Source organism: Periplaneta americana, chromosome 1 (genome assembly GCF_040183065.1).
Source record: "Periplaneta americana isolate PAMFEO1 chromosome 1, P.americana_PAMFEO1_priV1, whole genome shotgun sequence".
Lineage (NCBI taxonomy): Eukaryota > Metazoa > Arthropoda > Insecta > Blattodea > Blattidae > Periplaneta > Periplaneta americana.
The window spans coordinates 165,475,859-165,497,339 of record NC_091117.1 but is presented as its reverse complement, the minus strand read 5'-3'; the positions used below and the strand labels follow the sequence as shown (position 1 = coordinate 165,497,339).

Sequence of the window (21,481 nt, the reverse complement as noted above, 5' to 3'; positions counted from 1 at the left end):
TTCTGTAGTGCTCGGGAAAAGTGGCACAAGTAAAAAATGTTAATTTTACAGGAGAAGGAAAAAAACTGTTTTCACACTTGTTTATGTCGATTTGATTTTCTTCTGTATGAATTATTGTAATGGGAGAAATGCGTATGTCTCTTTTCCCAAGCGAGCAGATGTTCCATAAGTTGTCAATAGATTAATAAAAATGTCTGTGGAGACTGACTTATGCCACTTTTCCCAAGCATTGCAGAGTTTCTTCCTCTATGAGGACTCGGACCAGCACGCGTTCCGTGACGCGAGTCCTAGACACGATGCCTTACGCCACGACGCGGTAAAGCCAACGAATACTCACCTTAAATATGAATTCATCAGCCTCAATCATCATGTGTGTTCGTGCATGCGTGCGTGCACGTGTGCGTCTGTATATGCATGTATATACAGAATGTATCACGAGGTTTTCCCTCGGTTTATGGAGGTGATTCCTGGCATTATTTGGAACAAAAAATGTAAATACAGTAATGTGGTGACATTCATAATTAAGGAATTACAACAGATTTTCGAAACGCGCCATGGTGTATGTAGCGCCAGACATGTTTGCGCAGGACTAACTATGTGTGGGGGGAGGATTTAATGTTCCACATTCCAAGGTATGGAGAATTCTTCATGAGAACGGACTGTATCCTTTTCGTGTGCAAAAAGTGCAGCATTTAGAACCACACGATCATGCCAACCGTTTGCCTGCCAGATCTCCAGATTTAACACCCCTAGATTACTGCATCTGGGGGTGGATGAAAGACATCGTGTACCAGATTAGAGTGCAAACGCGATAAGAGTTGATTCAACGCATTCTCGATGCCGCAGCGACAATAAGGAACGAAAATGTGAAGTTACGAAATGCTACACACGCTGTTCACACCCGTGCGAATCTTTGCCTACAGATTCAGGAAGGAAATTTTGAACATTTCCTTTAAATCCACTCTACATGCAAGAGACTGGTACAAAATGAAACACTTGTTTGTATTCTAACTATGATTTCCATTTTTATCAGTGACATCCTCAAATAAAAAGTTTTTTTCTGCTTTTTTCAAATTGAAGTAACTCCTTAATTATGAATGTCACCCCATTATTGTATTTACATTTTTTGTTCCAAATAACATCAGGAATCACCTGGGGGGGGGGGGAAACCTCGTGATACACTCTGTATTGCTATTTTTCTGTTCTGCTTTCAGAAATACCTTCTGAATATAGTGTTGAAAATGTACAATAAACTAGGATTTGAAGAAAAAGACACAGATGATCACGTCACCAAACTTCACCGCAGTATAATCGTTTCTTGGACGTGTAGTCTTGGACATAATCCTTGTATTCAGATAGCTAAGGAAAAGTTTCAAGACCTGATGTCCGGTAAAGCAACAAGGTATTTACATAATTTAGATAATTATTGGTAATGAAACTGAAAATTTTCATCACCATCATCATCATCATCTCTTGTGATTATAATTATAGTCACCACTTTTGTGGGGTAACCATACTTCGGTTTCTAAGTTGTTTATTCTTCAAAAGAGAGCAGTGATAATTATTTGTGGTGTCTCTTCTGGAACTCATTGTAAACCACTTTCTGTTCAACTAGGAATACTTACGTTGACGTCAATGTTTATTCTCGATTGCCTTCTGTATGTTAAGCGTAATGTGCATAATCTTCCTACTTGTTCATCTATTCATATTTATTCTACACATTCCAGACTTGACATACTCGTATATTTCACCAAGTACAAATATAGTACTACAAGCAATAGTTTTATTTCCATATCTTACAAACTTTATAACTCTTTACCATTGCATATAAGAAACACGTCGTATTATACTTTCAGAAGGATGGTGAGAAGGACATTGATGGAAAATCCACTCTACAGTGTCAATGATTTTAGCAATATTACGTTTTAGATACAATTTCTTTTAACCTCATGTAATTGACAAATCTGTACATTTTAACCTGATTTTATACTATTTCTTTTAAAACTTTTAACCTGTTTTTGCAATTATCTGATAATTGTATATTTATTTTTTATTTTATTTTTTACATTTATTCATATTGTAGTAGCCATGTATTATATATTTCTACTCTGACGTTGTCTATGGTTGTAAATCGCTGAATGGCATTAAATTCACCTTCCTGCCTACCTAATTATCTGTCCGTCCGTCTGTCTGTCTGCCTGCCTGCCTGTCTATCCATCTACCTACAGTATCTATCCATCCATCCATCCATCCATCCATCCATCCATCCATCCACCCACCCACCCACCCACCCACCCACCCACCCATCCACCCATCCACCCATCCACCCACCCACCCACCCACCCACCCACCCACCCACCCACCCACCCATCCATCTATCTATCTATCTATCTATCTATCTATCTATCTATCTATCTATCTATCTATCTATCTATCTATCTATCTATCTATCTATCTATCTATCGACCTCCTCCTCCTCTTCCTCTGCTCCTTTTATCATTGCAATTGATAAAAAGAACAACACTGAACAAGAAACGTAATTTCTTATAAAATGTATTGGAATTCAACCTGCTGTTTCAAGGAAGATAGCAAAAATTATTTGTGGGATCCAGTTTCAAAATACAGTAGTTTTAAAATGTCAGCAACAGAAAATTCACCGCATGGAATAGTGATCAGCATGCCTGACTGCGAAACTCACAGGCCCGGGTTTGAATCCTGGTAACCAGCTAATCACTAAATGCCAATAAGAAACTCTACCCACCAATCTGTTCATGCACATAGCTCCAAAGTTATTAAATGATTTTATTCAAATTTATAAGTATACCTCGGATATATAGGCTAAATACTAAAAAGTATCACATTTAGGAACTTATTAATATTGTCGCCCTCACATAAGCCCGCCATCGGTCCCTATCCTGAGCAATATTAATCCTGTCTCTACCATCATATCCCACTTCCCTCCAATCTATTTTAATATTATCCTTCCATTTACGCCTTGGCTTCCCCAAAGGTCTTTTCCCATCAGGTCTTCCAACTAACACTCTATATATATTCCTAGATTCATCCTTAAGTGCTACATGCCCTGCCCATCTCAAACGTCTGGATTTAATGTTCCTAATTATGTTAGATGAAGAATGCAATGCGTACAGTTCTGCGTTGTGTAATTTTCTCCATTCTCCTGTAACTTCATCTCTCTTAGCCCCAAATATTTTCCTAAGAACCTTATTCTCAAACATCCTTAATCTCTGTTCCTCTCTCAAAGTGAGAGTCCAAGTTTCACAACCATACAGAACAACCGTTAATATAACTTTTTTTATAAATTCTAACTTTCAGATTTTTTGATAGCAGACTAGATGACAAAAGCTTCTCAACCGAATAATAACAGGCATTTCCCATATTTATTCTGCGTTTAATTTTCTCCCGAGTGTCATTAATATTTGTTACTGTTAATTATCGATGTTACATTCCATTTAAAAATAATACACTGCATTCTATACGATAATATAAAACTGTCAGCAGAGTATTACTTTTACTTATTCAAACATCTAGGTTTTTTAATTACTGATGAAAAATTATATCCTTATTTTAACGAATTTTAAGAATAATTATTACTTACTTAATCTTAGTTACTTTCTCTGCTTCGGAAGCCACGCTAAACTACTGTTTTCAGTAAAAAGAAATGTCCGTCTTGATCTTCTTCCAATAATAATGAATATAAATCAGAAATGTTTTCTTTTCCATTGAAATTTTACTCCTACTGCAGTTTTATCTTCCATATAGGCCTAGACTGTCTATCCTTGTCTTACTCAGTCTTGTACTATTTCAGGCAGTGCCTTTGCTTGACGTTAATCATATTATGTTCGTAGAGTTTGACTCTTTGTGAATGTGAATCGTTGTTTCAAAATCCTCAAGAGAGAACGAAAGGCCCAATACTTGAAATCTATACTAATAATAAATCTGAAGCCGAAATTTTTCTGGTAATTTTCGATTTTCCAAAAATAATTGGTCCTAACATATATAATTAACCACCCTGAAACCGAAAATCGCATTTTTGAAATTTTTGTTTGTATGTCTGTCTGTATGTTTGTTACCTTTTCACGCAATAATGGCTGAACCGATTTATATGAAAATTGGAATATAAATTAAGGTCGTTATAACTTAGATTTTAGGCTATATGGCATTCAAAATACTTTATTTAAAAGGAGGATTATAAGGGGGCCTGAATTAAATAAATCGAAATATCTCGCTTATTATTGATTTTTGTGAAAAATGTTACATAACACAAGTTTCTTTAAAAATGATTTCCGATAGGTTTTATTCTTTACAAAATTTTGATAGGGCTGATATTTAATGAGATAAATGAGTTTTAAAATTAAAATAACACCATCTAAGACGGTGCAATGAAATAACAAATGACTTCGTCTATAAGGGGCCTTGGACAACAACAATCGAAAAAGGGGCCTTGGACAGCAACAATCGAAAGCTATTAAACTTAGCCTACAGACAATGTTTCTGTGTTTGTACGAAGCAATATCGGAAGCTAAATTAACCGATTTGTATAATTAATTATTATTTCACCATTGGAAAGTGTAGTTTCTCTATATGGACATATTGCTATAATGTTATTACAATAACTTCTTAGTAAATCGAGGACAGATAAGATTAAAATAGCTTCCTATGCGCAGAAAATTTGATAGACTTTTTTGTACATTCGTTTTCTGTATTTCTTAAAATAATATTTATGTAGACACTCATTTTAATCTCAGAGAATTAACGAACAACCAGAGTGTATTGATTTAGTATGCAGTAATAGTACGTTAGCTTAGCAATCCATTATTTTATAATTCAAATTTTAACTATGCTCAATCGAATCGTGTTAAAATACATAAAATAGACTGTATATGCAATAAATGCAATGCAAAAAAAAATTGGGTAATGAGCCAAGCAGATTATGTTGCGCTGTTGTAAAAGTTGTTGCTTCTGAGATTCAAGAGCCCCCACAACAAATTAAAAACTTTCTTATCGGAGTACATTTGTTATCAACGCACTTTTTATATAATGTAATATAATATAATATAATATAATATAATATAATATAATATAATATAATATAATATAATATAATATAATATATACTAATAACAATTATGTAGCCGAAAATTTTCTGGTAATTTTCGCTTTTCCAAAAATAATTGGTGTTAACATGTAGGCTATTCATCCTGAGACCGAAAATCGCTTTTTTGACATTTTTGTTTGTATGTCTGTCTGTCTGTCTGTCTGGATGTTTGTTACCTTTTCACGCGATAATGGCTGAACGAATTTCGATGAAAATTGAAATATAAATTAAGTTCGTTGTAATTTAGATTTTAGGCTATATGGCATTCAAAATACTTCATTTAACGGGGCCTGAATTAAATCGAAATATCTCGCTTATTATTGCTTTTTTGCGAAAAATGTTACATAACAAAAGTTTCTTTAAAAATGATTTCCGATAAGTTTTATTCTATGCAAAATTTGGTAGGTCTGATAGACTTTTAAAATAACAATACAATACGTTTTCACCGCCGCCTCAGATTGTAGCGTTGTTGTTCCTGCAGTAATTCCCATGTGCAAAATATAAAATTTTTGAGTAGGAAGAAAAAACACATTTATTCATTCCATGGCAATGGTACACAGGAGATCGTGGATTCTTACATTTTCGAAAGAAAGAAATATAATTACATATCACTATTTAAGTTATTTGAAGGTTTCAGAACCATAGTGGGCCAAGCGCCATTTACTGAAGACGTAGAAAACAAGGGTTAAAATTAAGTTATTACCATAATTCAATGGAACCATATAGCAAGTAATATAAAGTTTACACATTAAAACTAAATGATATGTCAATCTTCATTAAACTATAGTTGCGTGTAATAACAAATAAGAAACATGTTAAAGGAATTGTCATTGCACCAAATGAGTGCTCTCTGGACCAAAATGATCGCAATTTAATTATTTAAATACAATTTCAATTAAGTAACATATTAAACGATTTATCCTTCTAACAAACACGAATTTTACCTGGATCAAACGTCCTATTTTAATTATGTAATTACTTTATATTTATTTCTAACAGGTGCAGCGGAGCGCACGGGTACGGCTAGTAAGTAAACAAACAAATAAATTGCGATTATTATTAATATTGATGTTTTACATGCCAGCAGTGTTACTTCGCAAGACATACTGGACATAGTCTACACTATAGGAATATTTAATGGAGATGAAATCGAATGGAATTATCTTTGGAACAAATACATACAGTCTAACAGTGCCACAGAAAAGGATTTAATTTTGAATGTTTTGGCATCCACAACGAATGCGACAATTCTTTACAGGTAAAAAGTTTTATTAATAAATACATTAAATGCATATTCGATTACAAAACGTACTTTCGCTTAAAGTGGACACATTTATTGCCAGCATAGTCAACGTATAGCCTGAAACCTATACGAAGATTTAAAAACTGACAGAAATAAATACTGGCATCTTTGATACTGGTTGTGTACTGTCTACATAACCACAGTCTAGTATATACAGTCACGAAGCTCAATACGTAGTAAATATGCATACATAGATAGTTGCTCACCACTAGGATCGCTAATATCGCCTCATTACAGACAATGCAAAATAGTGCCGGCACAGTCTATTGTTTCTAGCACCCTCAAAACTCAAGCTTCGTGACTGTATATAGTAGACTGTGATATAACCGTCTTCCTTCTTTCTTCTCTGTAAGATTCTTGCCCATAGTACATATTGATTTAATAAAATTATACAAACAATATTCGGGTAAATAATTCACAAGAATATTATTAGTAAATTACTTTACAATAAACCATTATGTGTAAATAATATAAATTCGTTATTTTCAGTTGGTTTCAACATAGATTTTAAGCTGTATATTAGCCACCGGAGTAGCTTAGGCGGTAGCCGCACCGAGATCGCTAAAGACAGTCACTTTCTACGCGGTCCCCATACCCCTCACAAATCTCGTCCAACCTCTTTACATATTGTTAAGAAGTGACATCTATCTTCTATCAACACATTCCAAAACAATCCTAATTAATGTTGATAACTACTATTTTTTAAAGTCTTCTTAAAACGAAAATCTGTTTTAACATAAACTACAATCCAGTTCCGAGATTAAGCATTTAATATACATCACGTTTATTTTAATAATTAGGCCCATGTGAATTCTAATATTTGTAGATATAAAATGACTATAATGAAATCTGCCAAATTTGTGTATCACAGCTTAATATTAAATCCAATTCTTTATAATATAGTCTACAGAACAAATTATTATTATTATTATTATTATTATTATTATTATTATTATTATTATTATTATTATTATTATTATTATTATTATTATCATCATCATCATCACTACTACAAATTATTATTGTTATAATTATTATTATCATAATTATTATTAAAATATCACTATAATCACTGTACATTATCTATATATATAATTTGAACTGTTAATGGAAATTACGGGAAAACGGCTGAACGGATTTTAATGAGTGACCCCTCATTTTCATGCCTGGCATCCAACATTTTTCGGAAAAATTGGTAGTTTTCAGTGAAATGTCAATTTTCCTACATAATTTTCCTATTTTCCAAAATCCATCTGTTGTCAGTTTTGAGAACTATTTTTATTCAATCACGGCCGACTTGATTGAATTTCAGAACAAAACACACACTACAATAAAGAATAGGCTATTACACGAAGGCCATGACCTGCAGGATTGCCGACATATTTAGAGCTCAATTCAATTTGTTATAAAAAACTGATTCTGCAGTGTATAATTTTCTGAGTACAGCTGTGTATTGGATATTCAAATCTAAGAAACTTGAGGTGGTTTGATGACATTATTACCATTAGAAATTAAATATTATTATAGTTAATATCATGATGCATCTATTTTTCATTAATTGTAAATAATATTGATGCTATATTGATGATATGACAGTGAAACGTTTTGAGGTTATGTAAGTAAATGTAGAGAATATCTTAATTTAGATCTTCATTTCTATAATTTACTGAGTTGCTGCTACATATAACTACGAAGCTTAAGTAAGAATATAATATTGTTATTAAAAATCAAATATTTTTATACTTATTAACCCAGTGGGGTTGGGTCTTTTTCATATACTTATTGTCTTCAGTATTGGTTCGAGAGAGCGCAAAAATTACAGTTCCTAAGGAAAGATCAAAAGGTATTACTTACTGATAAAATAAGAGGCCTAGAAAATTTTGTAGTCTCCATATCATTTCAGCAAGATCTCTTAGTAGGATAAAATGATTTTACGCTCTACATTTCAAGTTCTACATGCAGCAGCTATAGAAAATGCTATTGTTCGAAAGCTTAGCAAACCTGACATTTTTTTAACTTTTGCCCACAATCTACAATGACCTGAAATAGCTACTGCTATCGTCCTGACATTGATACTTGCGTTTAGGCGTTGAAACTCAAAAACTGAAGTTGGATAGGTTCAAGGAAAATTATTTGGCCTAAAAAATCCATTCAGAAGGAGTAGGTAAAGGTATCCCCGTAACATGCCATGAAGGCACTTGGGGGGCATGGAGGTAGAGCCCCATGCTTTCCATGACCTTGGCACTAGAATGAGGTGGTGTTTTTAGAGGGAGTATGTTTAATTATTATGGAAGCAAATAACTATCAAAAAGACAAGTAGTCTTCATTGAAATTAATCTGAAAAATTTTTATTTGAACGTCTAACGAACTTAGTTTGCAGCAGCATTTGCTGCACAAGCCACTAGTCTATATATAATTTCAACTGGTAATGGAAATTACGGGAAAACGGCTGAATGGATTTTAATAAATGATCACTCATTTTGAAGCTTGGAACCCAAAGTTTTTCAGAAAAATAGCAGTTTTAGTGAAATGTCAATTTTCCTACATCATTTTCCTATTTTCCAAAATCCATCTTTCGTCAGTTTTGAGAACTAATTAATTGCATTTTATAATAAAACAAAACACACACTACAATAAACAATAGGCTATTACTCGAAGGCCATGACCTACAGGATTGCTGACAAAGTTCAGACGGCTCAGATTCTTTCCCATCATAATGCCATTATGTCGATCTTCATTTGTGTAATTTTTTGATAACGTATAAAAATAATTTACAGGTCTGATTCTCTGGTCTGTAGTTTTCCGAGTACAGCTGTGTGTTGGATATTAAGAACTACAAAACTTAAGAATGTTTGATGACATTATTACCATTAAAAATAAAATATTATTGTAGTTAATGCAACAGATAATGGTATACTGATGATATGAAAGTGAAACCTTTTGGGGCTTTAATTAAGTAGACGCAGAGAAACAATATTTTATATTAGATCTTCATTTCTATAATTTACTCAGTAACGGCTATATACATCAAGATCTCTTAGTGGGAAAAAGTGATTCTGCCCTCTACATTTCAGGGTAGTTCATGAAACATGCAGCAGCTATACCAAGATGCTAAGTCTTTTGTTCAAAGCATGACAAACCTTACATTTTCTTAACTTTCACCTACAATCCGCAATGATCTGAAATAGCTACTGCATTAATCCCACATGAGAAACTCGCTGATCGTCCTGATACTATTACTTGCGATTTCGCACTGAAACTCAAGAACTGAAGACAGATAGGTTCAAGGAAAAGTATTTGGCATAAAAAAACATTCAGAGGGAGTATGTTTCACTATTATGGAAGCAAATAACTTTCAAAATGTCTGGTATTCTCCATTGAAAATAAATCTGAACAATTTTTATTTGAACTTCTTATGGACTTAGTTTGCAGTATTTGCTGCACAAGCCACTAGTAATATTTAATTTTGTTATATGCAACTTTTCTTTTTTCTTTTTTTCCTGATATAATCTTAAAATTAATTCTGAACAATCGGAGATACAGCTACTCTTTAATATCCAGGAATATGCGACATAAATAGATGAAACTGTTTATTTACAGGTATCTAGAGGAAGCCATAAAACCTCGCGGTCACATAAGAAGACAGGATTTTGAGAGGGTGTTTGCTTATGTGACCTTAAGTGGTAATGGAATGGCAACTTCTTTATCCTTTCTTCAAAATTATTACGATTATATATCTGTTGTGTAAGTATATTGTATTTATTTTCTTAGTATGCTTGTATTTATTTTAAGAATAGTTATTCTGTAGAAACTTCGAACTCCCCGTGATGTTTTCAGGAAATTTATCTTGAAATTAATTTAATCTAATTATTTTATTGGTTGTTCAACCTCCCCTACTATACGTCTTACAGACCAATGCCTGTAGGGAAGGGAAAGATTCTATGGACATACACACTGGACATCGATACATTTATAGGCCTCTCCTAGCCTGGTGTCAGCAGAGTGTAGGACTTCCACTGAGACACACACAGGACAGAACATTAACAAGGAACGTACCTTCATGCCCGAGGCGGGATTCGAACCCACGAGTCTTTGGACCGCGGCTGCTAAGGGGAGTGAGGAGATAGGTGGGGAGAGAGACCAACGCATATACGAGAAGAAACAGTTTATTTACAAGCAAAACAAATGACTGACACGCCATGACATTAATCCATCAACAATAAAAGAACTGATCTACAAGCCATACAACTGACCGACGAACAAGCCAAGCCAGACAACTGACTAATTTGATTACCAAGTCAAACAGTGACCGATTACCAAGTCAGACAAGCAACTCGTCAACAAAACAAGCAAGTCGTCAACAAAACAAGCAACTCGTCAACAAAACAAGCAACTCGTCAACAAAACAAGCAACTCCTCAAAAAAAACAAGCAACTCGTCAACAAAACAAGCAACTCGTCAACAAAACAAGCAACTTGTCAACAAAACAAGTAACTAGACAACAAAACGAGCAACTCGACAACAAAACAAGCAACTCGACAACAAAACAAAACACATAACTGACCAACAATACAAGCAAATGACCAATAATAGAAGCAACTGGCCAACAATAAAAGCATCTGATCAACAATACAAGCAACTGACCAACAATACAAGCAACTGACCAACAAAAAAAAGCAACTGATCGACCAGCCGAACAACTAATAAAAATAATTACCATTGACTGACAAATCGACTAGCGACGTCAGCGGTCGTCAGCGCAGAGCACCCTGGGGTTAGCGTCTGTTACCCGCGGAAAACACAGTGCACCATGGTGCACTCGTAGCTGCTAGCGGGTATGCTCTCTACCTCTACCAGCTGCACGACGGGGCACACGGGACGGCACTGCTTACCCTTTGCACATTTCAGCGAGTGCTGACGACCACTGAGCTACGTGATTATCTGACAAGCAAATCTACCAATAAATCAACAGAATGACAACCAACAAATCAGAAAATGAACAAGTAACTGAAACTTAGTTTTTATCACCTTCAAAGTCAAACTTTTTTTTTACTTCGCATATTGAATTGCTATAGTATTTCACCATTCAATCTTATGATGGACGATTTTTCTTATGACACAAACTACAAAACTTACAACTATTTATAATATGCAACATACGCTTACAACATTTTCATCAATAATAAAATTTATTTTCCCGTGTTAGCGATACTGGAACTGAAATCTGAATGATAGCTTAAATAACTTTCTTAATTCCAGTTACTCTGAAAAAATACCATCCATCTTCTCAACTATAGCACAACGAATAAATACGGTAGAGGATTTGAATGCGGTAAGTACACTAACTTAAGTTTTAAACAAAAGAAGTTACTTCGTGCTGCCAGATATAATGACTAAATTCAAATGAAGTTATTATTATTTAAGTTTGTATTTATTTGTGACTAATAAAATTTCAAGTGGATATAAATATAAATACTCAGCAAAGCTCATTACAAATAATAATAATAATAATAATAATCATCATCATCATCATAAATTCATTTATTTTACTGGTTGACGTTAAGAACGTAAGATCTTCTCTTCCACTACACCAGGAGCACATAAATGTACAAGTCAGCAATAAAGACGTTACTTATTGTGTAACTTATCGTGAATGTAAAGTGTGACACATTAATGAATCGAAAAATATATTTTGGTAGTCAACTATTATTTGAGTCATTACGCAAGGATCTGTAAGCAAATAAGAACTAGAATTTGCGTTGTATGCCTTAATATTTTGTGCAATTCACTGATGCAATGGAATTACGTATGCATATTCCAGTTTCAATATGAATAGTGCAAAATAAGGTATTACTGAAAGTGAAACAATTCTCCAAAATGAACAGGTAATGAACGTACTAGTGGATTTTAAAAGGTGTAAAAGATATTTGGCATGTCTTCCTTAGGAGAGGAAGTAACAGTGCACGCCGCATTATATTTGGGGCTCGTAAAAGAATCCTATTCCTGATAAAGGGCTCCAGGTAAAATTTACGATCCATTTCTAGCTCACGTCAAAAGTTAGCAGAATGACTCATATAAGTGGTCCAATTGCACCTTCCATCAGTAATCTATACGATACAAACATACAATTTACTTAAGTAGGATGGAAATTCATTGGTATAATGTGTGACTTGACGAGGTATTTTATGATAATTATAGTTTTTAAAATTACTAACATATCGTCGTTGTTCTTGCAATAACTCCTATGTGACATATTTATCGATTTTCAGATTTTTGCTCTATTAAATAACTTAAATAGTAATACAGCACATAATAAAATCTCCTATATGTAATTATATTTCTTTGTTTCGAAAATGTAAGAATTCACAATCTCCTATGTACGGCTGCCATAGGATGAATAAATGTGTTTTTTCTTCCTACTGAAAAATTGTATATTTTGCACATAGAGGACTTATTACAGAAACAACGACGATATGTACAGTAGTGGCAAAAAACCGGACCGACCCTTGTAGCTGATTCCAGAGCATTGTTCACTGCAGTGCACGATAGACTGGTAACTGAGATTTTCGTGGTTCGAATCCTGCCTGGGAAGGAAACTTTTTTTTGTTCCTTATTCAAATTTATTCTCAATAATTTTCGATTGCAGCAATATTTTACTACTTAATTAACTTATTATTCCCAGAACATGACTTTTACCAGCAATCGAAAAGTATTGGGAATAAATTTGAATAAGAAGCAAAAAAAAAAAGTTTTCTTCCCAGGCAGGATTCGAACCACGAAAGTCTTAGTTACCACTCTATCGTGCTCTGGAGTGAACAAGGCTCTGAAATAGCTACAAGGGTCGGTCCGGCTTTTTTGCCACTACTGTACGTGTGGAAACAGGTTTCGCTTAGCACGGCGCAGTTCGAAAGTGACACATGGAAGTATTACGCTAATAGTCCATATAGCGATGATTCAGCGCATCTGCTTTTGACAATAAAATCTCGCAGCTCACACGTTAGATTGCGGATGTAATTACAGTACTTGCCTTACCATAAAATGTTATAGGACTACTGGAAGTGTTGACCATCTTCTCTAATGTATGTCAATTTCATATACTGTACTTTAAAAAAAAACTTTCCAGACACGCTGAATTTCGTTCCTATCGATAGAATTGAACCCTTGGCACATGGTCCGTTTCAAAAATAAATAAATATATATACAGTATATATATATATTTTTTTTTTCAGTATTATAGTAGATAGACGTCCCGCGCCGTGGCTTCGTGGTCTAGGCCGGCTGGTCGGTCTGAGCCCTTCACGGGCTGTAGTGCCACGGATTATTATTATTATTATTATTATTATTATTATTATTATTATTATTATTATTATTATTATTATTATAGCAGATAGACGAACAAAATTTCCACCGATAATAAAACAGACCCTTCTGAGTTGATAGACACCCTCACTAAATAACTAGAATTATTTTCTTTCAGTTGAGCATAATTTTATTAAATGCTGAAAGGAAAATTTCTGATAATTATTCTTTGTTTTTTTGTCTGGCGCCATTTTGTCAAAGTATTTCTCAGAACTTAACGAAAGTTTTTACACATATTATTTATTAGTTTGATATTGGAAGTTAAATCTTTTCCGACGCCTTAATTATTATTTTCCAATTTATTAATTTTAACATAATTAAAATTATGACGTCAATTAATACATTAAAACCAGGCAATTAAGACTTTATGTCAAAACTTTCAACTCCCTTGTCAAACTACAAATAAGCTTAAGCAATGTGTATGAATGCTTTCATCAAATTCTGACAAACAGTTTTTGAGAAAATGGTACCAGACGTAAAAATAAACTTCAGAAATGTTCACTCCGGTATTTAATAAATTATTCTCAACTGAAAGAAATTAATCTTAGTTTTCCAAACAGTTCCTTCACATCAACGTTCACTATGAAACGACTAGCGTGTACTACTGCAAATTACTAAGCAGGCTCGCGGTCACTCAAGTCTTACTCGTTTCGTTGCTCGTTGAGAAATGCTTAATCCTAGTTATTTATGTATCAATTAATTCACCAGGGTCTGTTTATGATCGGTAAAAATTTTGCTTGTCTATTTGCTATAGTTCTGGAGAAATTTCAGTTTCTTTTGAGATACGAAACAGCTGACAAACTCCTTCAATTTATTAACACTGTTGTCTTATAAGATAAGGCTTCAGTTTTAACAATTTCGTTGCTTTGGAAGCTGATTTCTTGGCTACATCTTCCAGTTTAGCTAATTTTCTTAAAGATTTCGTGGGAGACTTTTCTAACCTAAAGCCTCTCACCGAGTTTTCTGCAATAATGATGCCACGATTTATGCGCTTCATTTTTTACATTTAAAACTGTGCTGGTTTCTCTCAATTTTTTACTAAATTCTAGATTGTTGAATCAGATGTTTGTTGAACGCCAAGATATTTCCATAGAAATTAAGTACGACACTTTTTGTACTATTTATCCGTAATACTGTTTACGTATCGTAAATAAAGACTCCCTGATTGTGTACTGCATTGTCGCGAACTAAACTGCATTGAATGGAAGTCAGTTGCATAAAAATTCTCTAACATTGGTGTCTCTTCAGTCTGTGTTATCGATCCATACTATCCAACATAAAAACTTTCCACGCTCGATCCAGGAGAAATGTACACACTATTTCCTCTGCTGTCGCGTTCGATCTAGAGGACGACGACATTTACTTGAGTGAAACCTGTTTCCTGGTAAACTCTCTGTAGAAATACTGAATCTCGTTCCAATTTTGCTTTTCTTTGGCAGTTTCAGGAATTAATTGACGCAAAAGTGGTAGGCAATATGAAAGAGGTAATTAAAGGAGCGTTAGAAAGAGCGGAAGGAAACATCAAGTGGATTCAACAGCACAAATCACAGGTTGAATCATGGTTATTGAAAGAGCCAAACAGAGCAAATGGTATAATAGACACAAGCTGGGTCATCGTTGTGTGTTTCTTAGTTGTAATTTTTTTTCAAGAGAATGAATAGTGATGCATTTATCTTTTCTGAACCGTTTTATATCTAAGTAGCGTACTAACTAGCTTTTATAAAAAGGGTTCCAGGTTATAAGGTCCATAACAAAATGTCCACAAGTACAAAAGGTCCACAAAAAATGTCCACAAACTACAACATTTAAAGTCCTACATACAATTCGTCCATGGAATGAAAAAGCCCGACATCTATGTGGTCCACCATATTATAAAGCACATTATACGGAAAAGTCCATCATACGAAAGGTCCATACAAAAAGGTCCAACATACAAAGCTGTCCAACAGAAATGAGTTACTAACTGTAATAATAATTAGGGCCTACATATATTACTAGCCATCCGGTAAGAGGACAAAGGCGAGCAGTTCCCCTAGATTTTCTCCTGAAACATGGAAAGTCTATCAATTAGTAATTAATGGCAGACAGCGTACGAATAATGTGGTTGAAGAATTCCACTCCCAATTTCAACGACTTGTAGGGACACATCACGTGAACATTTGGCGATTCATTAGCCATTTGCAACAACAGCAATCGGAAACAGAACATTTAGTAACAAAGGTCCTTGGTGGGCATACAAATATTAGGCAACTAGTAAATAAACGGTATATAAATAATTAAACCAAAATGTTCAACATTGTCGGTAATTACCAAGATTACAAAGATAGGAATGAAAATTTTCGATATCTTAGAGCGATATCATGCGATTTGAAATTATATAATGACCCTCAAGATGAACAATAGATGTATCTTCTGTATTACATAATATATATGTAATATGTATAACATAATTGAAATGACAATAAATTCCTCGGCACTTTCCTTGCAGTTTTCCATGTCGGACATTTTAGGGAAATGGACGAATTTATATGTGGACATTTTCGAACGTAGGACATTTTTAAGGAGAGGACTTGCTGACAGTGGACCTTTTCAGGTAATGACATTTTTATGGCATGGACGAATTTTCTATGTGGACATTTCTAAACGTTGGACATTTTCGTAGAGAGGACTTATTGCACAGTGCACCATATCTCACTTAACCATAAAAAGAGAACATCGTTTCATTGTAAAAAAATTGAGTACACTAAATATCCACTTGTTTATGTGAGCTATTACTCCCCATTTACTACATGTATTATATTCCAACGTAATTTTTTTCGCTTATTGTATTTCATGTTAAAATTATTTCACACACAAGACTGCTAACTGCACTATTATCTGTGCATTTCGAACCGGCGGATCAAGGTAGCGTACAAACGTACAAAAATAAAAACCACGCACGAGTCACTGAACTGAAAACTGTGAACTGAAGCACTGGTAATTCCGGCTGTCCCAGCTGACTTTAGTTCAGGAGAATAGTACATAATTGAGGTAAGCACACGTGGAAAATGCAGTCCATTGCTTGACCTTGAGCCGCCAGTTCAAAATGCACAGGTAATAATAATTATGCGTAAGTATTACCGAAAGCAACAAATCCTTAATATAGCCTATTTTCTTAATTGTGATTTGGAGCTCTATCAATTCTAAGAGATTTTTAGTCACTTTCTTCTTCTATATATTAAAGTCATGTTTCTAGTCAGAGATACTAATGTAGCAAGTATTTAAAAAGGAACAGACAGAGTACGTTGAGAATTTATGTTTTCCTAGTTTTTAAGTTGTTTGTATATTTTTAAGGTTTTTCTAGCATGTTTTAGATAACTTTTCATTCATAATTTATGCCTTCAAAGTAATTTTCCTTAAGACTGAATTTTTAAAAATAAATAAAAAGGAAACTGGCTACATCTTTACAAAAATTACAGGCAATATCTACAGCACGATTATTACTTTAATATGGACATGATCAAATTAAAAACAGACACTTTTCTTAATTTATGAATGTAAATTCAATCAAATGTAATTTAAAATATCAGATAAAATATCCAAAACATTGTTACCTATATTATAACTTTATTCTGTAGCTAACAATACATACAATATTAAAAGTGAAATTTGTTATATGCTTGTTTATTATCTGCTACAACCCTGTTTACAAACACATTATCCTTCATATGACTGCGGGCCATACGTCAGTCAGTCGACTAGTGAATCTGCCAATCAGCAGTAATTCACCCAATAAGTCAGTAGAACGATAGACAGTCAGCAAATTAACCAATTCAGTCAGTCATCCAGACAATCAGCAAGTCGACCAATAATTCATTCAGTCACCTGTCACCAAGTAGATCAGTAATTCAGTCAGTGAGTCAAAGAAGCATGTCGACCAGAAATACAGTCATCCAGCCAGTCAGCAAATCAACCGTAATTCAGTCAGTCATCCAGGCAATCAGCAAGTCGACCAATAATTCATTCAGTCACCTGTCACCAAGTAGATCAGTAATTCAGTCAGTGAGTCAAAGAAGCATGTCGACCAGAAATACAGTCATCCAGCCAGTCAGCAAATCAACCATAATTCAGTCAGCCATCCAGGCAATCAGCAAGTCGACCAATAATTCATTCAGTCACTTATCACCAAGTAGATCAGTAATTCAGTCAGTGAATCAAAGAAATATGTCGACCAGAAATACAGTCATCTAGCCATTCAGGAAATCAACCATAATTCAGTCAGTCATCCAGGCAATCAACAAGTCGACCAATAATTCATTCAGTCACCTGTCACCAAGTAGATCAAGTAGACCAGTAATTCAGTCGGTAAGTGAAAGAAGTATGTCGACCAGAAATACAGTCATCCAGCCAGTCAGAAAATCAACCATAATTCAGTCAGTCATCCAGGCAATCAGCAAGTCGACCAATAATTCATTCAGTCTCCTGTCACCAAGCAGACCAGTAATTCAGTCAGTGAATCAAAGAAACATGTCGACCAGAAATACAGTCATCCAGCCAGTCAGCAAATCAACCATAATTCAATCAGTCATCCAGGCAATCAGCAAGTCGACCAATAATTCATTCAGTCACCTGTCACCAAGTAGACCAGTAATTCAGTCAGTGAGTCAAAGAAGCATGTGGACCAGAAATACAGTCATCCAGCCAGTCAGCAAATCAACCATAATTCAGTCAGTCATCCAGGCAATCATTAAGTCGACCAATAATTCATTCAGTCACCTGTCACCAAGTAGACCTGCCTGAGCATTACTGATAGTAAGTGCTCAACCATGGAAGCAATTTGCCTTCTTCCACTTGATCTCTATGGAGTAACACCACAGTCTATTTTATACAATCATGAAGCTTGAGTTGTGAGGGTGCTAGAAGCAATAGACTGTGCCGGTACTATTTCGCATTGTCTGTAATGAGGCGATATTAGCGATCCTAGTGGTGAGCAACTATCTATGGATGCATATTTACTACGTATTGAACTTCGTGACTGTATAACTAGACTGTGGTAACACGCCCAGAGGTTTCTCTATGGCTTCTAATTGTAGGTTTATGACACATGAAAGGAAAAGTTAATTGACACACTCGCATTTTGGATAAGACTTTCAATAACAAATTGACAACGTATCTTTCATGTATACTTTTGATATACAATTCGATGTCAATATAAATTAAATTAATTGTCAGTATAATTGTTATTTATTTAACTAGCTAGCTAGCGAGAACAAATTAAATGTATAAACAAAAATGTTTTTAGCCACTCCGTAATAGTGGTAATAGTGTCATGGCGGACAGTGAGTAGCAACGCTAGTTTGAGCTCGTGCATTCGCATATTTTTTCTGGAGGTGTACCCGCATTTCGTCTATTATTTTTTGTATTCTTTGTTCTACCAGTGTTGTTTGATAATTTCTGCTATCATGGTTCGTGGAAAAAACAGGCAACAGGAGGAAAGCATTGAAGATTGTGTGAAGCGTGTGTTCGAGGAGTCTTGGCGCGATCCCACCATATTGGCGGGTCTTGCCAACCTCATCAAGGACTCTATAGTGTCGGAGCTGAAGTCTGCTCTCGCGCGCAACACGGAGGTGATCGAAAAGCTGGAGGCATCCATTCGTGAGAAAGATGAGAGAATCGCCAGCCTAGAAAGGAAGCTTGAATACAAACAGGACTCTCTTGAACAATATCAGCGCCGGCAGAGTCTCCGTATATTTGGGATCCCGGAAAACAACAACGAGGACACAGACCAGATCGCCATCGAAGTCGCGGCAAAAGTCGGGGTCAATCTGGTGGTGAGCGACATCGATAGGAGTCACCGGGTTGGGAGGCAAGGAGACCGACCTCGGCCGGTGATCGTAAAATTCGTAAGTTACCGAAAAAGAAGAGAAATGTTTACTAATAAAAAATTGTTAAAAAACTCAGGTGTAACGTTGAGAGAGGACTTAACGCAATCCCGGCATGCACTATTGAAAGACTGCATCACGAGATATGGACTGACTAATGTCTGGACCACAGACGGCATTATTTTTGTTAAAATTGGGAATGTAAAACACAAAATTGTAAAAGCTTCTGATCTGCCGTAGTTAATATGCAAGCACTAGGTCATAATATCATACACTACCACATTTTCTCAGTTAGTAATTCAATTTTTAGTGGTAGGCTTGCAATATTCACTATTACTGTTATCATATCAATATTATTATTAATCTCTGTCATTATTGCATTACTATTAGTTTATACTAATTTAGTTTCTGTAAGTTGTCAGTATCGACTGCATCGAGGTGAATGACTTGCTGTCTGCAGCCCCTCACACAAACGACTTCCACTTTTCTGAATTCCCTTCCACAGCCTCACCCCCACCCACCCCAGCCACCCCTAACCCACTACCTGCTCCTTCGACCAGTGCCCTGTTAAAATCGTCTTTCAGCTCGCATCCTAACACTTTAAAAGTAGCCCACATAAATTCTCAAAGCCTTCTCTGTCATTTCAATGAAGTTCAATCTATTTTCTCTCCTTTGTCTCATCACGCTATTCTTATCTCTGAAACGTGGTTGAAGCCTTCCCTATCATCTTCTCTTGTAAGTTTAGATAATTACACCCTCTGTAGAAATGACCGAATCGGTAAACGCGGAGGTGGTGTTGCGGTGTATGTGCGATCGGACTTACCGTTTAAAATTGTCTACCAGTCTTCGAATGAAGTCTTAGAACATCCTGAATATCTATTCATCGAAGTCGGTGCAAGCAACAAAAAGTGCCTCCTTGGAGTTGTATACAAACCCCCTAAATCAGGATTCTTAAGTGACCTTGAAACACCTTTGCTTAATCTTGTGCCTCACTATGACCATATTGTTATTTTAGGCGATTTCAATACAAACTTATTAAATTCAAGTAATTACGCTACAGTTCAACTTAAGAACATGTTTGAGTCTTACAATATATCCATCCTTCCTTCCGCAGCTACCCACCACACCCAGGAATCGGAGACACTTCTTGACATTATTGCCACGACTAATCCTCAGCTAGTATTAACGAATGGACAACTACCAGCGCCGGGTATCTCAGCACACGACATAATCTTTTTAGAATATTCCTTGTATTGTCCAAAATATAAACCTCGCATCACATCATACCGGGACTTAAAGCATATTGAGCATGATGAATTAATCAATGACGCACTTAGCCTGCCTTGGACTGAAGTGTGGAATTTACCAGACATTGACGACAAAATCGAAAAATTTAACGACCTAGTAATTCAGTTATACGATAAACACGCACCCTTGAAAACCAGACGAGTTGGTAGACACCCTGCGCCTTGGATGTGCGATGCCATAAAATTACTCATGACAGACAGAGACACTGCTTATCGTAAATACAGACGGAGCAAGGACGAATTAGATTTTAACACTTACAAAGTTTTAAGAAATAAATGTAATCAAGCAGTAAGAAATGCTAAATTACGCCATGCACATTCCCTTATTCTACCTTCGGTCAGTGCGAAAGAATTGTGGCGTAACCTTAATAACCTGGGTCTAACAAAAGCAAAGCCTCGGGTAGATAACATCAACTTGTCACTCAATAGTTTAAATGAACACTTTGTCACTGCTCCACCTGAACCATTACATAAGCAAGAGACTCTTGAATTTCTCAGATCTTACCCCCAACCTGTGTGGGATAAATTCTTCTTT

At 35.2% G+C, this 21,481-nt stretch overlaps 1 protein-coding gene across 1 annotated transcript in view; it reads left to right on the top strand.

Moving 5' to 3' along the window:
- LOC138694465 (uncharacterized) overlaps positions 1 to 21,481 on the top strand; it is a 119,001-nt gene that overhangs the window by 50,407 nt on the left and 47,113 nt on the right. Inside the window, exons 11-17 of the mRNA XM_069818237.1 lie at positions 1,215 to 1,402; positions 6,201 to 6,374; positions 10,020 to 10,163; positions 11,679 to 11,751; positions 15,218 to 15,438; positions 18,236 to 18,416; positions 19,196 to 19,588. Of these exons, the coding sequence (XP_069674338.1) occupies positions 1,215 to 1,402; positions 6,201 to 6,374; positions 10,020 to 10,163; positions 11,679 to 11,751; positions 15,218 to 15,438; positions 18,236 to 18,416; positions 19,196 to 19,588 (1,374 nt within the window). The remainder of the gene's footprint in view (positions 1 to 1,214; positions 1,403 to 6,200; positions 6,375 to 10,019; positions 10,164 to 11,678; positions 11,752 to 15,217; positions 15,439 to 18,235; positions 18,417 to 19,195; positions 19,589 to 21,481) is intronic.